At 40.7% G+C, this 18,635-nt stretch overlaps 1 protein-coding gene across 1 annotated transcript in view; it reads right to left on the bottom strand.

Annotated features, from left to right (window-relative positions):
* Positions 1–18,635, bottom strand: part of KDM5A (lysine demethylase 5A) — a gene marked incomplete at its 5' end in the record, with an annotated part of 52,218 nt that overhangs the window by 15,754 nt on the left and 17,829 nt on the right. Inside the window, 13 exons of the mRNA XM_084259991.1 lie at positions 110–248; positions 768–1,123; positions 4,411–4,528; positions 7,447–7,597; positions 7,838–7,962; positions 8,237–8,418; positions 8,522–8,716; positions 9,939–10,058; positions 10,857–11,019; positions 12,749–12,930; positions 14,497–14,655; positions 15,735–15,854; positions 18,185–18,343. Coding sequence (XP_084116117.1) covers positions 110–248; positions 768–1,123; positions 4,411–4,528; positions 7,447–7,597; positions 7,838–7,962; positions 8,237–8,418; positions 8,522–8,716; positions 9,939–10,058; positions 10,857–11,019; positions 12,749–12,930; positions 14,497–14,655; positions 15,735–15,854; positions 18,185–18,343 — 2,169 coding nt within the window. The remainder of the gene's footprint in view (positions 1–109; positions 249–767; positions 1,124–4,410; positions 4,529–7,446; positions 7,598–7,837; positions 7,963–8,236; positions 8,419–8,521; positions 8,717–9,938; positions 10,059–10,856; positions 11,020–12,748; positions 12,931–14,496; positions 14,656–15,734; positions 15,855–18,184; positions 18,344–18,635) is intronic.

The following is an 18,635-nucleotide window of genomic DNA, read 5'->3' as shown; positions in this document are numbered from 1 at the left end:
ACAGTAAGGTTTCCTTTTGGGTCACCTTTGTGGTTAGAGGTACTAGGAATAAAGGTGTACAAATAAAAGGATGCAAGCAGAAGATTCCAATCCCTCCTGTAACCCCTACCTGAATAGCTTCCACTTTGGCTGTCCAGTCTCTAGCCCGCTGCAGGGCTTCTTTCAGTGCCAGCACGTTGGGCAGGTAAGCAGGGATGTTCTTTGCTTCATTCACGATGCCCTCCAGAGCCATCATACTTTGGCGTGGTCTAGAGTAAGAAAAACTCAATTCCAGCCTTTTCTCAAAATGCCAGGCAACCAAGGTCATAGATTTGACAGACTGGTGATGCAACTTCATCACTACACTGCGGTGTAGGCTACCACGGATCTATTCTTGGAGGGTGCTACTGGTTATCAAACAACAGGGGAGTAGAGAAAGTTGATGGACTTCGCACAATCCAGTCCAAGAGGGGAGATAATCAGAACTCCTAAACAACAAGAAAGCTTCAACTGAAGCATATTCAGTGATTATTGTTGAGGGGGCTGAATAGCAAAGACAGCGGCAATTCACAGCCCCCCTGCCATTATGCATTAAGGGAATTAAGTCTTCTACAATTCATCAACAACCTCAAAATCAACTCTTAAGCAATCAAATTGCTGGGAGATTGAAAAAAAAGCAACCCCAAAACAGTACTAACAGCTTCAAATTCCCTTCTCGGCACCTCAATAAAGGCTGAGAATCTCTGAAGCAAATGACCTTTAAGAACAGCTTGCAAAGGAATACTCACCTGGCCTGCAGGCAGACCTTGGCCTTCTCCTCCCACCTCTCTGAGACTGTAAGCAGCTCCTGCAGCTCAGCCATGGCTTTCTCTACAGCATGGTGCGGTGCCAGGCCCACACCCGAGTCAATCAGCTTCTTCATCACATCTAGGGTCACTCTCTGGGGATCCAAGAGGGTGGACCTCACCTCATCCAGCCACCGTGCCTGCTGCAGTTCTTGCTTCAGCCTTGGCAGTTCAGGAAGTTCTACATAAAGGCCAGAACCCATGTCTATCAACTCCTGTAGCTTGGAAGAGTCTGGGATCTCATCCATCATTGCTTCTTGAGCACGCTCATGAAATTCTTCCACGTCATCGAGCAGGTTCTGAAGTAACAGGCAGCACAAGTCAATTAGGAAAATAACGCCCACAGAATCAAAAGGGAAAGTTGACTGAGGGATCAGTCAGCTGCAAATCTGTACGGGATCATCACATCATCAGTCAGAGCTTTGACACACACTGCCAAGTAGTTTGTCACAAGCCATCAAGTCTGACACATACTAAGTAACAGACCATCTAAACTCATTTGGCGTAATGCTTCATACACTGTGTGTACTATGTAGATGAAACTCTGCACCTAAAATAGCACAACCGCAACTAACCACAGCTGCCAACCAACAGAATATTAAGCACTGTCTGATCAACATCAATTTTGAAATAGTGGGGGGAAAGGGGACTTCTGCAAACACACTGTCCCATTCAATCTAGCATCAGGGGCACTACGGTTATGACAGCAATACACAATGGAAAACAACATGCTGTGGAAAACAAACAAGCCAGAGTTGTATGAGGACATGAATACCAAAAGATCATCAAAATAACAACCGTACTATTTCCTAAAGCAGGACCACTACTTAAAACACATCAGGGATTTATCTCAAAAAGAAAAGAAATAAAATTGCAAAACCCTCTAATGAAAGCAGACAATTTCACAGAAATCCAACTGCACTGCTGCAGTTGTCCTCATCCTCACGTTTTGGCACTGCAATGAAAAAAAAAAAATCAAAGAAAACAAACAGACATAAAAGAATCTCTGCAGGAGATTAATTCAAGGACATTCAACCAGTATACTCAATCGATTCATTCCCAAGTCTCTTACAAAAAGACAGGCATTTCTGATAGCAAGTCAATAGCACAATGAGGAGCAAAACCTGCATTTCCTAACCCTTCGCTTACCACCCTTTTTGTCTGATGTTGCTTTTCCTGACTGTTTGGAAACCAAAAGGCAATTACAAAAAAAGAGCAAGATTCACATTATAAGGATTTTGATTTAGGGAAACATATGCTGAATGCTTCACAGTGACAACAGTAAATTATTACAGTTTAATAATTATAATGCCTTTTGTGTTAGAAAATACTCATCATCCAACATGACAATTATTTTGCAATTCATTATGATGGGTAATTGCATTCAAATGTCATGCTGTAAGTTAGTGAGTGGTTAGGCACAAATGATCATTATCTGACTTCATTCAGAAATGAAAAGACTATAGTTCATAACCAGCAAAATGATAATATTTATTTTATTGGTTAGTGATTATGTTGCAGCTTGATGAACACACATATGCATACAGTACTTTGAAAGAATCAATTTCTAAGGCTGGAAGAGAGGAGAAGAGATTAGCTGGGTTTAAATGTTTAGATGAAATAGATGAAAACACAAATTAAAACTGTTAAATTTATTGTACACCCTTGGCTCTGTCATCCACAAATTATGTCTTCATTAGAAGCACGTTTTAAATACACTAGAAACGGAAAACTCCTTTGAGAACAGCCTTATAGGTCTATTAAACAGATGATCATAAAATTTAATGAATAAGTATTAGTAAATATTTGTGTCTTGTCTTTGGAATGAAGTGTAGCAAAATATTCCTATCATATGCAGATAAGCTCCATTATATGTTGGGAAACATACTAAAGAACATCTCTGAGGACAAAAATCAGTCAAGAGGCTTGGAAAATGCGTACCCTGGAGCTGCATAGTGTTCCGAAGGTGCCCGTTTTCAGCAACAACACATCAACAAAGACAAGATGGAAGTCCAATATCAAGTTTCTCCATGATATCAACAATGAGCTACCATGAAAAGTTAATACAGAACTCATGAATGAAGGAGGGCATAACCCACACTAGGAAACACTTATGGGAAAGAGGCCTTCTCAAACAACAGTCACTGTTCTGTTTGATTACACAGGAGTACTGTGCGTACGTACGGTAAGGTTTAGAATGTCAGGATCTCAGTCTAGCACTATACAACATTCTTATTTAAACTGTATCAGTAGAGAATATGCAGGTCAATAAATGGTTAACATACACCATAAGAACCATTTCTCAAGGTGAAAAAAAAATCTTTATTTATTACCATGTTTCTTGAAGGAGTTTTCCAGAAGTTGGTTAGTAGGCGAAACGCTATCCAACATTTCATCATCAGTGACAGAGAAACAAATTAAAATTACTGCTGAAAACACTTGCTATGATACAGACTGCCAGAGTGATAAACGGTAATAGCAGCCAGGGGAATCAGTATGGTCTGGATTACTTATTAGTCTAGATTCATTCAAAGACAGGTGCAAAGATATATATGAAGTACAAGAAATGCAGCCATGCATACAGATTAAGGGGGCTGTAACCTGGAAAACAAGGCTGAGAGGGATTTACTGAACAACTGTCAATGTGGTACTGCTTTCCCTCTCCCCTGAAGAGGCTTCACCAGTATAAATTTCTACCAAAACATAAAAAGGATAAAGTTTAGCTGGAAATCCTACCGCTACAGATATCATTAAAGATGCTGGAACAAGAGTAACTGGTTCAGAGTGATACCACTGGGCCACCTGGGCAGTAACATGTGAGGAAAGTCTTTTCTGTTGATATAACTACAGTGAGATTACCACAGCTGACCATGCCCACTGCTACAGGCACCTTAAAAGGTGTACCCATAGTCAAGTGCTCCCGTTTGCTGCTTGAGCACTGACCACCATGTGCAACACCCCACACGGTCTGAGATGCCACACAAGAGTACCAAGGTATTCTTCCAGAATGGCTATGGAGGCCAGGCAGGATGCTTCAGAGCACTTCACTAGATATCCATGGTAAGGCTACCAAATTGAGCCATATGTATTCAAGCTGCTATGGCTACACTAGCATAGAAGTACAAATGCCATGGTTGCCTGCTGAGAAACATGCTTGCAAAGGAGCAGGAAATACATAGTATCATTTCATTGTGGGCAGACAGCAACAAGCCATCAGCAAAACTTCAATGACAACAGAAAGATCACCCAGTAAAGCAGGGAGACACAGCTGGATGTAACCACAGTATTTCACTTCCTTTCCTGAGGCTACAGATACCATCAGAAAGCAGCTACTTGCTTAATACTAGAAGTTAGAAATGAAACACCCCATTCACTCCACCTCTGCTAATACAGGTTTGATTCTTCTAGGAAAACCAAAAAAAGCCTTTACTCCTTTACATCAGCAAATACCACCCATTAAACCAAACAAAAAACCCAAAAGAAAAATCCAACCAAATAAAAGACCCCACCACAAACAAAGCAGAACAAAACAAACCCCAAGAAGCACAACACTTAAGATACATCCAAGGTACCGATGCAAGCTTACCTTTACTTGTCGGGCCTGGCTGATAACACAGGGCAGGCTAAACAACTGCTGTACAAATGCTTTAAGCTCCTCCATGGTTAGCTTGGTCCGTGTCCTTCCACTATCCTGGCTCTGTCGGCTGCATGGATGGACACAGTTAAGAAACATTAAGAGAGAAAATACAATAATCCCTGGATTTGCTCCCAGTGACAGAATGGTATCAAAACTATTGAGAAGTTAAAACAAAATCAAACAATCCATCACTCGAGAACTCAAAAATCCACAACAAACTCCTAAAGAATTCCAACATCTTTGAAACTGAATTTAATGTAATTTCTCTAAGCATCTTCAAGAGAATTAACTCTGCTCTTCAGAGGTAGAAATGTCTAGATGACTTCCAAACTCTTCTTGTTCCAAATATGTAAAAGAACACAGCCCCAAAAAAGCTTTAGGCAGCTCAAGAAGTTGACTGCCATGACAGGCACGGACAATTCTCAGGTATGTAATAGCAACAAGCTCTGAAAAGAAGTCTTATTTTCTAGACAGCTCTCTTGTAGACAGAGAACTGCTGAAACTGGGCTTGCAACAGGGTAAGGCTGCTCCCTCAACAGGCTTCCCAGGGAAGTGGTTACAGAACCGGGCTTGACTGAGTACAAGAAGCATCTGGAGGATGGCCTCAGTCACATGCTCTGATTTGGCTGGCCCTGTGTGGAACCAGGAGTTGGACTTGATGATCCTTATGCGTCCTTTTGTTCCAGATACTCTATGAGTCTATGCTAATGAGTAGGGCGCGTTCTGCAAAGACATTTCCACTACATACCATCTGTAGCAAATATCACAAGCCTGCTGAATGCAGTAAGACACGCTGCACGTATCACTGACAGGTTGAACAATTTCACAAGCAGGGCAGATTTTAAACCCTGAAGAGCTGATTTCCACTAATTAATCTATTTATTACTATAAAAACATTAAAACCAAATTTCAATCTTTCAACCTATGGACTCAAATTTAATTCCAAAAGTAAAATTCAGGTTAATGATCAAACGTAATTACACTGTACGTAAGACTCAAAAGAACCCCACAGGCTTTGCCTAGCTACCACAGTGAAGAGAGGTGGCCGAACTGGACTTGCTGTGCCTCCACTCCTCCTGCACAAGAGCAAACCCTAACACTCTCCCAAACCTCGCACAGACATTCTGCCCCTAGTTCCAATCATGGGCTGCCACAGCATGAGATGCTGCATGAGAATATTCCTGCCTGTGGAAACCTCACACCTTTCAACAGTGGGGAGCAGCACAGTATTGGAATATCAGACACATTTTCACAGCTACATCACCTATTTTTCAGGTATGTATAGAAATAATTTGTAAGGGAAAGATTTTTTTTGCTACATTTGACCATGAGTTTATTACTGTTTTAATCCCTGTCAAATTGTTCTGTTTGAGCCCTCATTTTTAATTTGCTTTATTAATAACCTTATCCTTTGTGCAAATGTGGTCCTTCTCAATCTATTAAATATACAGATGAATGTGACCTCTCCATTTAGATTTCCTAGCACTGTTCTATGAGGTTTGAAATAAATAAATTTCTCTCAAACATCAATTTCGTCACATATTGCTATTTAGCATACAACAGCCCTCAGACATATATACAAGCCCTTTTATTTGCCCCGTGGAATTCCTGTCAGCTTTAGATCAGATGCATCATAAGAAACTGTAAAATCTTTCTACCCCTTGTGTTTCTTGGGATAATGCTGGCTTCTCCCCTCCTTTCTCATGGAGAGCTGAGAAAGTCCTTGACTTTCTGACAGCAATTAACAATATCAGGGTGTTATCAGCACTACTCCCATTTTAACTCTCAAACACAGCATTCCATCCGCTGCTACAAATGAAATTAACTCCATCCTGACCAAAACCAGGACACTGACTCAGCTCACCTGGGCTGGCTGCTTGGGGATGTTGATTCTGTCCTGGCCAGAACCAGCACCAGAACAGTAACTAACAGATTATTTACTTTTTACTCCCTGCCTTGAGATGTCAAAAGTTATACACAAAGACTACACAAGCAAAAACCCCCATGAAATTGCAAAGCCAAACATACTCAACAGAGGAAATGTAAGCTGCCCAAGTTGCACAGCTGGCACAGGAGTTACAGTCACCTGGTCGAATTATTTTCTATGGGACTTTTACTCATCACACAGAACAGAAAGCTGATAAGGAACATGTCACTGAAGGCTCGTGACTGCAGAACAAGGGGACACATCCAGCAGATTGCTGAGCAGGGCCAAGGGCACAGTAAACTGTGGTGGCCAAAGGTAAGGCAGGCAGCACACAGAACTACGGGAGTCTGAACTGCCCAATGTCATTGAGGCAAGCCACTACTCTGCAGCCACTCATCACTCCCTCTCGTGGTCCTTCCCAAAAAGTAAGAGAGTGGCTCAAATTATAGATTGGTTTTGCTCTCTCTGTACTGCTCTGCTCCCCAAGATCCTTTTGTCCTAGTCAATGCTGGCAAAACACATTTCTGGTAACTCCAGCAGCACCAAAACATATTCTTGCAACTTGAGAAATGCTACCAAACTTATAAATATTTTTGAGAAATGTAATGGAAGATAGAACTATGCTTGCCTCACCAACCAGAATTGGTATTGTCTACTTTTCAAACATTTCACTTTGCAGTCCAAGGCAGATTCTCCTTCTGTAACTTTAAGCTATGTATTTAGCCATACTACCTAACAAAAACATTCAAGGCAAGACTTTCATTACATTTTTTTCCTCTAGTTGTCTTTCCCTACAACCCTCCCAGACATTCAGAGAAATACCTGATCAAATAAACAACTTCTCCAAAGGAGAACATTTAACACATTCCAGCCAAGTCTATTTCCTTGGCCCTCTGTGTCACTCTAACTGCTTCCCCTACCTCTCACTGTATCACCAAGAGCAGGAAGAACTGAAAAAAGTTAGTAGGCTGTGACACCCCATGGTTCTTGTATTTCCAGGTCCAACCAAGTAACAAAACAGACAGGTGGAAGCTGTTGAAAAGAAGTGCCAGTCCTACCTGTGTTTTTGCTTTTTGCTCAGTAGCAGCTGTGCTACTGAAGCACAGGTCTCTGCTTCTTTCACAGCATCTCTGAGCCTGCGGAAAAGATCGTTCTCTGGGTATTTCCTGTCTTCAGCATCCTCCAACATTACTCTCAGCTCAATCACATCTGTAATGACAATACATAAATAATTTGTATGCAAAACCAAAAGAGATTTTAGACTGCTTCTAAGGTCTCTGATCAAGGTTCCAACAGGCTAGTTCAATTTGAAATGCACAGTGATGAGCGCATTACACTCTCAATTACCTTTTATTTTTTTAACTAAACAATACACAATGTTTCATTAAATGAGAACATAACAAATGCAGGATTTTCAGGACATCCTACTATGAACAACAGAAGTCTGACCTTTCTTGTGGTTGAGATTGGCAGACAGAGCCTCCGTAACTCTACTGACCCAAGTGTCATAAGACTGTGCTCTAACTTTCACTCCATACAGCAAAGAAGGGAGGTCTTCTAGTGGGTACCGATACCTGGAGATACAGAAGGAAAAGACAGAAAGAATATTAATGCCCATCCAAAAGCCAGGATATTGCTTTTGTTGAGTTCTTCCAGCTACAGCAAGGCCAGAAAGACATATATAAAACCTCCTGCCTTGGAACCAAGAAACGAGCAAAGAGAATAAAAAGTATTCCTTGAATAATGGAAGAGATAAGTGTGGTCAAATGTTGTATTTGGTCACTAGTCTCCAGCAAACTATTGGATATGGCAGAAAAGTGGGAGAGGGAAAAAAAAAATCCTGTGTACCTCAGACACTTCTTCTGCATGGGACACGGACATAAGTCAGATGGATGGTATAAGCATACCAGACGCTCAGGATTACAGGAACATGTAAGAGCTGACAAGAAGCACGTGGTTCTGCAAGCTGTGCACTGACGCTCATCATCTGGAACCAGTTCAAACACCTCTTCTTCAGACATCAACACTCCCTAACAAAAAAAATTAGATACTTGCTAAAAACTCTAAACCAGGCGGGGGAGAGGGGGAAGCAAAAGTTCTTTTTCAAGCAAAGTATGAGTTGTCTTTTATTACCATCTGTACGACAGACTCCCTTAGCCGTGTCTCTTCCTCTATCATTAGAGTCATCTCCTTGCAGACCATGGCCGCCAGCCCAACGTCCAAGCACTCTGGATCTGCCGCCATCTTGAAGATCAGCTCTTCATGGGAGAAAACACAGTGACGTCCCAGCCTTCGGTAATGACTCACACACTGACGTCCAATGGGAAGCTACAAAAAAAACAACAGCCAGCTATTATTTTGGGAAAAGACATTTTAAGATTATTTCTTAGCTTCCCCCTTGCTTTCCTTTGACGAAACCTGGAACAAGACTAAGATAGTTGTATCCTATGGGACAGTGCCAGTTATAAACTTAAATGACACGAAGAAGATATCCATATTAAAAGGGGCATCTGTCATAACCTTCCGTGCCTAACTGTCAGACACAATTTTAAGAGTTGCCCTAAGCTCTTTAATTTACTTCCAGTGGAAAAACTTGCACAAAGAAGAAGTCATCTGGTCTATGCTAACGTGAATGCATTGTCCTCTGGATATTAGTATGTTTGGACATGGACGTTTAACACAAGATGCCTAGTTAACCAAGATTGGTATAATTTTGTGCCTTTTAAAGTAAAAACCCTCATAAATAAAAAAAAACCCCACAAACCAAAACACTAGATGAATTTGCTACACAGATTTCCGGTTACATTTTGCATATGCGAAGGACATTTCACATGACTGGTGTGAGTTTAGCAGTTTTTCAGAGGTGATACAAAGGTTGTATCATGAACACAGGAGAAAAACAAACCACACTCACTGTCAATCCTGCAAAGAGCTCCTCTGAGAAATAATCAGAGAAAATTCTCTGATTAAGGGCTAAAATTCCTATTTGAGTGTAACAGAGAAGTTACTACAGATGATAGCATAACTTCCAACTGTAAACCATGGATAGTGATAGGACACAATTTTGACAAATGACTGAAGAATCCACATAAACTATGCTCTGGTGTGGCCTGGCTATACTTACAAGCACCAATAAGATTTAAAGGTGCAATGAGCTGTCACAAAAGAAAAGCAAAGACTCTTACATGCCTATTTCCAACATTCAACTCACAACAGCTGCTCAAGACGGTACATTAATCTGTATCAAATTCCAAAAGCAGCATCAAAAAATACTAAGGACACCATGAGATGTGGACTATTAGATCAATATTTAAAAAGGAAGACTACAAGACAGAGTTTCAGTTCAAAACTGCTTAAAATTATGTGCTCATCACAATGATTTTCCATAATGAAAACTCACATCAGTCTTCAATTCTTGTACTAGGAGATATAAACATAAAACACCCCATGTAACATAAAAGACTACTCTTCAGATAGGAAAGGTACGAACACTCTCCTTGCAAAGGTGACCTAGCAGAGACATAGCCATAACATATACAAAAGAACAGACCCAGTCAGCAGTGCAGAAGTTCACAGCTTCAGCAAAGTTATATCCCTGGTTAAATCCAGAGTGATAAGCACGAGGAAAGGTCACAACAAACTCGCCAGCACACTGATTGGTCCTGTACACCTAGTGCAAGGGAGGATAAAGAAAAAATATAAACTCTGTTGCAAGTTTAATTTAAGACACATAATTACAAAATGTTTGAACATCATTTTATTTACCCATAGGACACCACACACAATGTAGCTACTCCAAAGTGTCTAAGGATTGGTTCTGCCTTAAAGAGAATCTTCAATTTATAGCCTTACTCAAAAAAGCTGAATATATAAGGCAACAGTTGAAAATTCTCTTTATGAGTCCCAGAAGGGATATTTCTCTATCATCATTTAATCCATCGTACCACAAAGTGCAAAAGCTTCTGGAAAGAGTTTATGGTTTACTTTGTTGGGGTATTTGCCAGGGAAGCAATTTATCCCAAGACAAAAGCAAATGATTGTGACTGCCACTTAAACATCTGCAGTCAATTTTGTTTGGTCAAGAAAGCATTATGTAATGCTGAGATTTCTACTGAACATGAGACAAGTATTTTATTGTCAAAAGATATTAAAAGCATGTCACACACAAACTTAGTGCTATGGCAGGGTAAGCTTTGTGACATAACATAAACTTGTTCTGTGCGTTCTTTTATGTAAGAAGTTTGGCACGCTTCTGATATAAAATAACTTGCATTTCATGGTAAGCCTAAAGAAGACTCTAGAAAAATAGATTTTTTAAAAAATCCCCAAACTAATGAATAGAATACAAAAACATCCACTATAAAAATTCTCCAGTTATGCCAAACCATTGTTACACAAATCTGGCAGAGAATGTCTAAGAGGGAGCGTATAGGAGTAGTTATGTAAAAAATGCACATGTACTACTCACTGGTACGCCGTGTTCCATCAACACATTGGGGTTCATAATAGTGACCAGCTGATGCAGGAGATCAGGCTGAGATTCAAACAGCTCAGGAGCCAGTTCCTTCATCACATCCTCTAGCTGCTCTGCTGCATGAGATGGCACACCATACCAAGTCTTCGGCTCTCCCCTAACAAAACACAAACACAGCAATAAACAAACACATTACTTGAAGTAATGGTGCCACCCAACTGCCAGGTATGCCTAAAATCTAGCACCACTGTCCACACACACCCAAATGTTTTGCATACAGACACCTGAAAACATATTTCATTACCAATCATCTTCAAGCTGCACCATTCAAACCTGAAAAAAAAACTACAGTACAACACAATTCTCAACACACCTAACAACAGATTTACCATGACAAGCCTAATGTGGAAGATAATTGTAATTTACCACACACTAGAGGAGAAAAACGGAGGATCGTTTTCCTTTAGAAAATTAAGTTTACAAAAATCCTTGGCCATCATGGCTAATGTTTAAGAGAATCATGGTACTTCTCCACTCAGGCTGAGAGCAGTCCTGTTTCTGAAACCAAGGGATAGTATACCAGCTAAGCAGAAGTGGAAAGAATAAAACACCAAACAGTGCAATGAATATAAGCAATCCTTCTAATAGACATAGCCAGTTAATGAAAACCACTGGTCCACTGACCGCTAAAATACAAAAGCCTAATAACATGAACTAGTTAAGCATGGGGGAAGAAAGAGGTTAACAAGACCAAAGCTAAACATAGAGTTACTTGAGAACGTATTATTCCAGTCCTCCTGGTCCTGTCTTAACCAAAATACACTGGAATGACCCAGTACCTATAGTGCTGAGGTTTATCAGTTTTCTTCAGCCGTACAAGCAGCAGTCTGCCGAAGTATCAGGATCTGTTTACGCAGCACTATTTAACCACATCGGTAGCCTGGGCGCCAAGCACCCCAAGCCAGGCAGGCACAGCGGTTCCCACAGGCACTTGCTACGGGCTTCGCTGACACCTGCTGGTGGAGCGCGGGCGGCAACGCCGGCACGGAACGGCTCCTCTGTCCCTGTGCTGCGCCAGCCGGCCGCCTGACACAAAGCCCTCCCAGGCTGACCTAGTTAACAACACGCCGAGACAGCAACCGAGTTCAAAATTTATCCCCCTCCTGAGCCTGCAGGTCAGTTCCTACTAGCAAAAAGATGCTTCTCCAGAAGCGTGCAGTCAGTCTAAAGAATGTCAACTCATCCTTACCAAAGGTACGACAAACTTTCTACTCTGATGAGGTGCTTCCCACAGCTTTCCCCTCCTTCCCCCCTGCTCCATCCACTGTGACTGAGCCTAATGAACTGAGAAGACTGCAATACAAGTAGTTAATCACGATTCTGCTTTTCAAACACAAAAGCTGAATACTGGAACCAGTATCACTACTGAATACTTGTAAGGCTGTTCTCAAAGTCAGAATGATTTTCAAACTTCTATTCTCTTTCTGTGTTCAGCAGATCCGTGTACACAGTCAGCTGTGATGCCTGTGTGAGCCACGAGGCTGCCTCGATGTGCAGCACGGGCAGGGGGAGGCATACCAACTTGAAATCACGAGCAGGGAACCAGTGAACTAAATTCAAAACCAAGCACTCTCTGAGAAAAGATGTGAGCCTGTAAAGCATGATTTTATAGGGACACTGGATTTTTGGCAGCACCAGAGTATTTAATCGGTTAATGAAAACCACTGAAGTTCTTAAAACTTGCTTTTACCCAGCCTCAGGTACCAATATGGGCAGCTCATCACAGTCAGCTTTTTGGTTAAAAATATCGCCAGCGTTTCCAAGCAGAACTACAAATTTGCTGACAGCCAACTGGGCAGCGTAAGGTACATGCACAAAGCTCATACCAGTGCAGGTAGTTGATGGAATAGCTCCAGTGATCTTCAATATGCCAGCAGAACGAGGAGAAGCACATGCCCACGTACAGCCACGGTACCTTCATGCCAGAGATATCTGCGTTGATGTGAGCAAGGACTGACTGCTCTAGAATTGGCATGTTATTCAAGTTCCAACCAGAAAGCGCATAATCCTGCAAAAATAGGAGAAAATTCTCAATAAAGCAGAAGAATATAAGGACATCAACACCAGAAAAAAAGTACAAAGAATGAAATCAGCCTACTTCTATGGCTGATAGTGGGCAATATTCTGCATCAATGAAGCATCAAAATTAGAAATTAATTCCTTGAATACCTTAGTCAGCTATTAATCTGACTAAGATTTAAAGCTAGTCCTAGTACCTTAGTATACACAGACCATCTCCTGTACATCAAGGTTCATATACTTAGATTTTCATTTTTTTCACCCAAGTTTATAGGTTTCACGATTTTCTGGTGGAGTAAAGTACAAGCAGCACTAGTAGAACAACAAAAGATAGAGGTCTTCAATAACATAGGATTACTTAAAATTGTAAACAACGCAGTGAAACTTGCATTATTTCTGCCTTAACATCTGCTTTGCTGCACTGCAGTTTATCTTGATCTTTACGTATTACTTCAGAAAGTTGTCTCAAAAGAAATTCCTACACTCATTTCTGAGAGGAGAGCATCACCAGTTAAGCTATCCCACCATTAATTTCAAATACAAGTGTTTTGTACAAAAAAAAAAAAAAGAAAAATCAGAAGAGACTGCTTCAAAAGCTCACTACTGTGCATTAATCTAGTTTCCACCTTAAAATAAGCTGTTAGCACAGATTTACAGTCATTTTAGGCACATCCCATAGTTGCTGAAAAGACTGGTCACAGCCTCAGCTCAGACACACGTTCCTGCTGTTTCCTTTGTTCTGACAAAATAAAGACAACACAGTGAGTCAGATTTAAGTGATATGGCTAGAATTATTATTTTAATTACTACTTCATGCAAACAGATAACCAGGGAGTTCTGACTCACCAAGCAGCTACTCAATTACTGCTTAGCCAACAAAGGTACAGGTAGGAAGGTGCAGGTATGGGAGGAAGACAATAGTGGGCAGGATTACCTCTTCCAGTGAGCAGATAAATTGATTTTAGGCTTTGTAATCACTAAACCACACCTCTGAATTTAAACACAGAAGCAGTGAGAAAACATCAGACACAGTTTAGTATGAGGGAAAACAGGTAAGCATATGCTCTTTATAAAACTTGCTGTAACAAGATGCTTTATCTACATCTTTTCATTCTTACAGTATGAACAATCAGAAACCAGTTAGATCAAATGCGTTTATTTTACCTACTTGGAACCTCCTAAGGAGGTTAGAATCATGTTTCTGTAGCTAACACTGTAACAAAAAGGTTCAGAACAATAAATAAAGAAAAAAAAATATCAATCTCCCCATATTCTGACATACTGTAACAACTTACACATCTTTGCCTGCTACAATTAAGTGATACAAACCAGGTGACACTTAAATCACAAAGAGCACCTTAGCTATCAGCAACCAGATCTGTAAAAGAACCTAAAATACCAGATTAATACCCTGCTCAAAATGAGGAAGTGTATACAAAAGCCTTAAGCGATTTCTTCATTAAAAAAAATGCACGCTGGTTTTTGGCCTACATTCTTAATGTAAAACCTTATGCAGTGTACAGAATGGAGCCAGTCTGCATGCCCTGTTCCTCACCTCCTCCTCTGGCATCAGCTTTCGTCGGCCATCCTTCACTGGGAAGCCACTTCCAAAGTCTTTGGAAGAGATATCAGCTCCGTATTCCACAATGACATCTTCTTCTATGCTGCTCACCAATCGCCAGAATTCTTTTTCTACAAGCTCAGTGGGAACCATCTGAAAGCAGGAAAGATGTTAGGGTGTAAGACCCAACACAAAAATTCTGATTCAAGCAATAGATCACTACTAAACCCCCCCGAATGTTCAAACACCAAAGCCACTCCCTCTGTTTTACCTCTTCAAAGCCATACAGTTTGGTCTGTATTCCTTAGCAGTGGCTGTAACAGAAATACGATGCCATACCATAAGGGATGGAACAAACTAAAAAGAAGAGGTTGCCAGAAGCATAGCTACAAAGGACAGGACACAGCCATAAGAAACTAAGCAGCATGCAAAGTCCAAGCTATTTCAGAGGATAATAACCAAAACTTTTGAGTAGGGAAATTCAAAGAGTGGTGCTCAAAAGTGTAGTCTTCATATTCATACTTACATGCATTTATTTATGAAGCTTATTTTACAAATAAGCTTCATTCCTTGCTTTGGTCCATGTCCCAAAGTTGTATAATAAATCCGAGTCCTTAAAAGGTAGAAGCTTTGGCAAGAATGCCCATAAATTACCAAAGAATCCTGAGAGAAGGAGTTTGGTGCTGCATGCAGTCTACAGGATAATGGAATCGTCCAAGTGTGCCAAAGCAGAAATACCAGTTTTAACAGTGCTGCTGAGATACAGAACAAAAAAAAAAAAAAAAAAACCCAAAACAACCCACCCTGATTATCAGACAGACTCACTCTGTTGATTTGTCTACAAGAAAAGACTGTAGACTGTAAAAGGGAGGAAAACGATTTATCCTCTGAACAAAATGAACCAAAACAAAAGCCACGGGAAGGGCAGGAGAAAGATTCCTTTGCCAAGCAAGAACAAGTTACTTGGTTCAATTGATCATAAAGGGCAAGAACTTTAACCTAGAGTATGGCCAGTAAGGTATACCCTAACAAGCAATAAAGCCATCTATCCGTTGCAGGAAAATGGTGAAATAAAGTCAAAATGAGATCGGATATCAGAAAGCTAGATCACTTGTTTACACATTAGAAGCTTACGGTGCCTCTTTAAACAAAGCTAAGATGCCTCAGCAAAAATTCAGGATCAGCTGAAAACTCTTCCCCTGCAAGGAATCACAGCAGAAGTTGAAACTCACATGGACCGGCATGTTGAAATAATCAGACTTGAAGTTATCAGCCATTTCACCAAAGCTCTGGAGAGTATATTCCCTGACAGCTTGTTCAAATCCAAAGGCCTCACGGGGTTTGTTGCATTCCTAGGAGACAGAATATAAAAAATGTTGTGCCCTGCAGCAGATAATGACACAGTTACATTTTTAGCAAAAAGCCCTAAGTGTCCATCGGAGTCCTTACCAAACACAGTTAGCTATGGGGTTTGAATGCTTGTCTCAGCTGAGGAAGTCCTACCACAACGGAAACAGAACAGAATTTATTGTACAGAAGCTAATCTAACACGGTAAACCCCAGCGCTACATACTTCTGCTTTCCTGTCCAACACTAAATTTCATCATCTACTTGTGCCAAACACCGAGCGAGACAGTGCACAAGGAGGTTAGATGGCCTTCAGGCATTTCTTCCACACGCTGGATTCAAGCACCTGCAGAATAACTGCACAGGAACAAACCCTGCAAGTGCTTCAGTCTTATCAAGTCAGCAAATCATCAACCATTTGTCACCACCAAAGTATACAGAAGAGGAAGAAGGAACTAAAAGCAACGCAACACAGTTAACCAGACATGGTCCATCTGGCAGAAAACCTTCAAGTCTTCCACTGTTCTATCCCCACTGATCCCAAGAGTGCAAAAATACTAGTTCACACTTCAGACACCCTCCCCACCCATTTCTACAGTGTCTTTTTCAGCCCGTGTATCCAACATAATGACATAATTATCTGATGGCCATTAAGAAACAGGACCAGAAAAGAATTCAGGAGATCAGTAGTTTCTTTTTCTTCATGAGGAACTATCCTTTGACTATGCCCAACATTTACCTAAGTAGTTCTTAAATGGAGCCTGCAACAGAGAATCTACAACATCCATAAACACTGTCAATGTTGACCTGAATATATATGTATCTCCTTACCCTGTTCTTCCTAGCTTCTGTTCTGGCACCCTGCTGTTAACATTATATTAAGCATCTGCGCACAATTAACATTTGAAGTAAAAACAGAGGCAAAAAGCACTACTGAGCATTTCAAACATCTTTCTGCTTTTGTTTGTTCTCCATTACATCACATACCTATGCTTTCTCCCTTTTTCCTCTTACTTTCTATGTATTTCCAGTATTTTTCAAGGACTTTTATTTGCTAGTAATGACTTAAATTTGGCACCTTAACATTCTCAACTGGGTCCCGACATGCTTATTTTTTCCCCTACAAGTACATTTTTCCCTTGGGAATAACATATCCCTGGTTTTACTAGTAGTAGTACTGAAATTTCTTGAGAGTTGCCCTATCGTTCAACCACTGTAGTCACTATTATATTAGCTAAATTACCTCCACATTGGATTGCTATAGTTTGCTCATACTCCTTTATTCTTCTCTCAAGGGAACAATAAACAAGTAGCTTAATCCACTCTGTGAGCAGCAGCCCAAAGGGTTAGTTACATCTCTCCCCTTGACTGTAACTATAAATTTCCACCTCTCACAACAGCTTTTGCCTCAGTTCATCTGACAAGAATCTCTCTTGGTGAAAGGTTAGAAAGCCACGAGCTGATCCACCTCATTTCGTGACTGCATAACTACTCATACACCACCATAAAGAAAAGAGCAGAAGCCCACAGCAGGAAGGGCGTGGGGGGGATATGGGTATATACATGTGTGTGCACACAACTACCCCTTAACAGAGTTTAAAAAGTTAAAGCCAGTCACAAAATTAGATTTAGAAACAGTAAGCTTTCTTCCTCTGAAACCTACATCTACCAACTTCCTGAGCTTTTGAAATTAGTTTTCTTAAGACAAATACCAAGCCAGCCAAATCACGTTTGCTGCCTTTAAGCTGTTGATCAGTCATCTCTTGCAATGTGGTAGCTCTTCTTTTTCAAACAATGAAATTCAACCGGCTTCCACTTTCAGAGCCTCAACAGTTCCCTTTTAGATTTGGTTTAGACTAAAAAACACCTACCAATTTTTGAATCAGTTCTTTCACTTTCTGATACAAGCTATTCTGAACAATGCCATAATGACTTCTCAATATGCATAAATCACATACTTTAGTTACTTCACAGTTTACAAAACGTCTCACTGTTGCTCTGAAACACCTAGCACTACTCTACTTCTCACCCTAATTTCCCACTACCAGCTTACCGAATTGAGTTTCAGTTCTTGGCGTACAAAGACCAAAGTTTTAGCTGTCACACAGCTGGACAATAAACAAAGGTTGTGCCCAAGCCCTAGAAGGAACATTTCTCTCTCCTCACAGCTCATCAAATCAATAATATCTAGAGATCCACAGCTCATCCTGACAATATTCCAAACAAAACCCTGGCTTCCACCCACATGGAACCGGACTGAGTTGAACTGCTGCTCTTCTGATCTTTCCAGGAATATAAGTACATATAAAAAGCTTGAGTAGCTCTTGAACTGTACCTCGGCAACGCACTTTGGACACCTCCAGTCACCTTTGGGTACATCAGGTAAAGGAGGAATCAAGCAAAAAGTGTGATAGCTGTCATCACATCCATCACACAGTAGCAGTTTGTCCTCATTATTTCCTCTGCCACAGAATAAGCAAACATAAAGATCAACCTGTGGAGAGAAAGAAAAAAAAAAAAAAGAGAAAAAAAAAAGGAGATGTAACAAAAAGTTTCTGTATCCAACCTGCATTCCTTAAACAAAGGATGTAATCCTACAGTCTGAAATGCGAACAAACATCAACAGTCTCCTCCAGTTCATAAGAAACACCAGTAATGAATGATCATGTTTCACTTTCCCAAAGAAGGAACACGTGGGCAGCAGGGGGACTTGGGGTGATGCAAAATAACTATCCAGTTCAGCTCGACAACTGTTTTCTATGAAACTCCAAGGAGCATCTCTTTTA

The sequence above is a fragment of the Gallinula chloropus genome (genome assembly GCF_964237585.1).
Source record: "Gallinula chloropus genome assembly, chromosome: 1".
NCBI lineage: Eukaryota > Metazoa > Chordata > Aves > Gruiformes > Rallidae > Gallinula > Gallinula chloropus.
The sequence above is the reverse complement of the archived record's forward strand: the minus strand, read 5'-3'. Positions and strand labels throughout refer to the sequence as shown.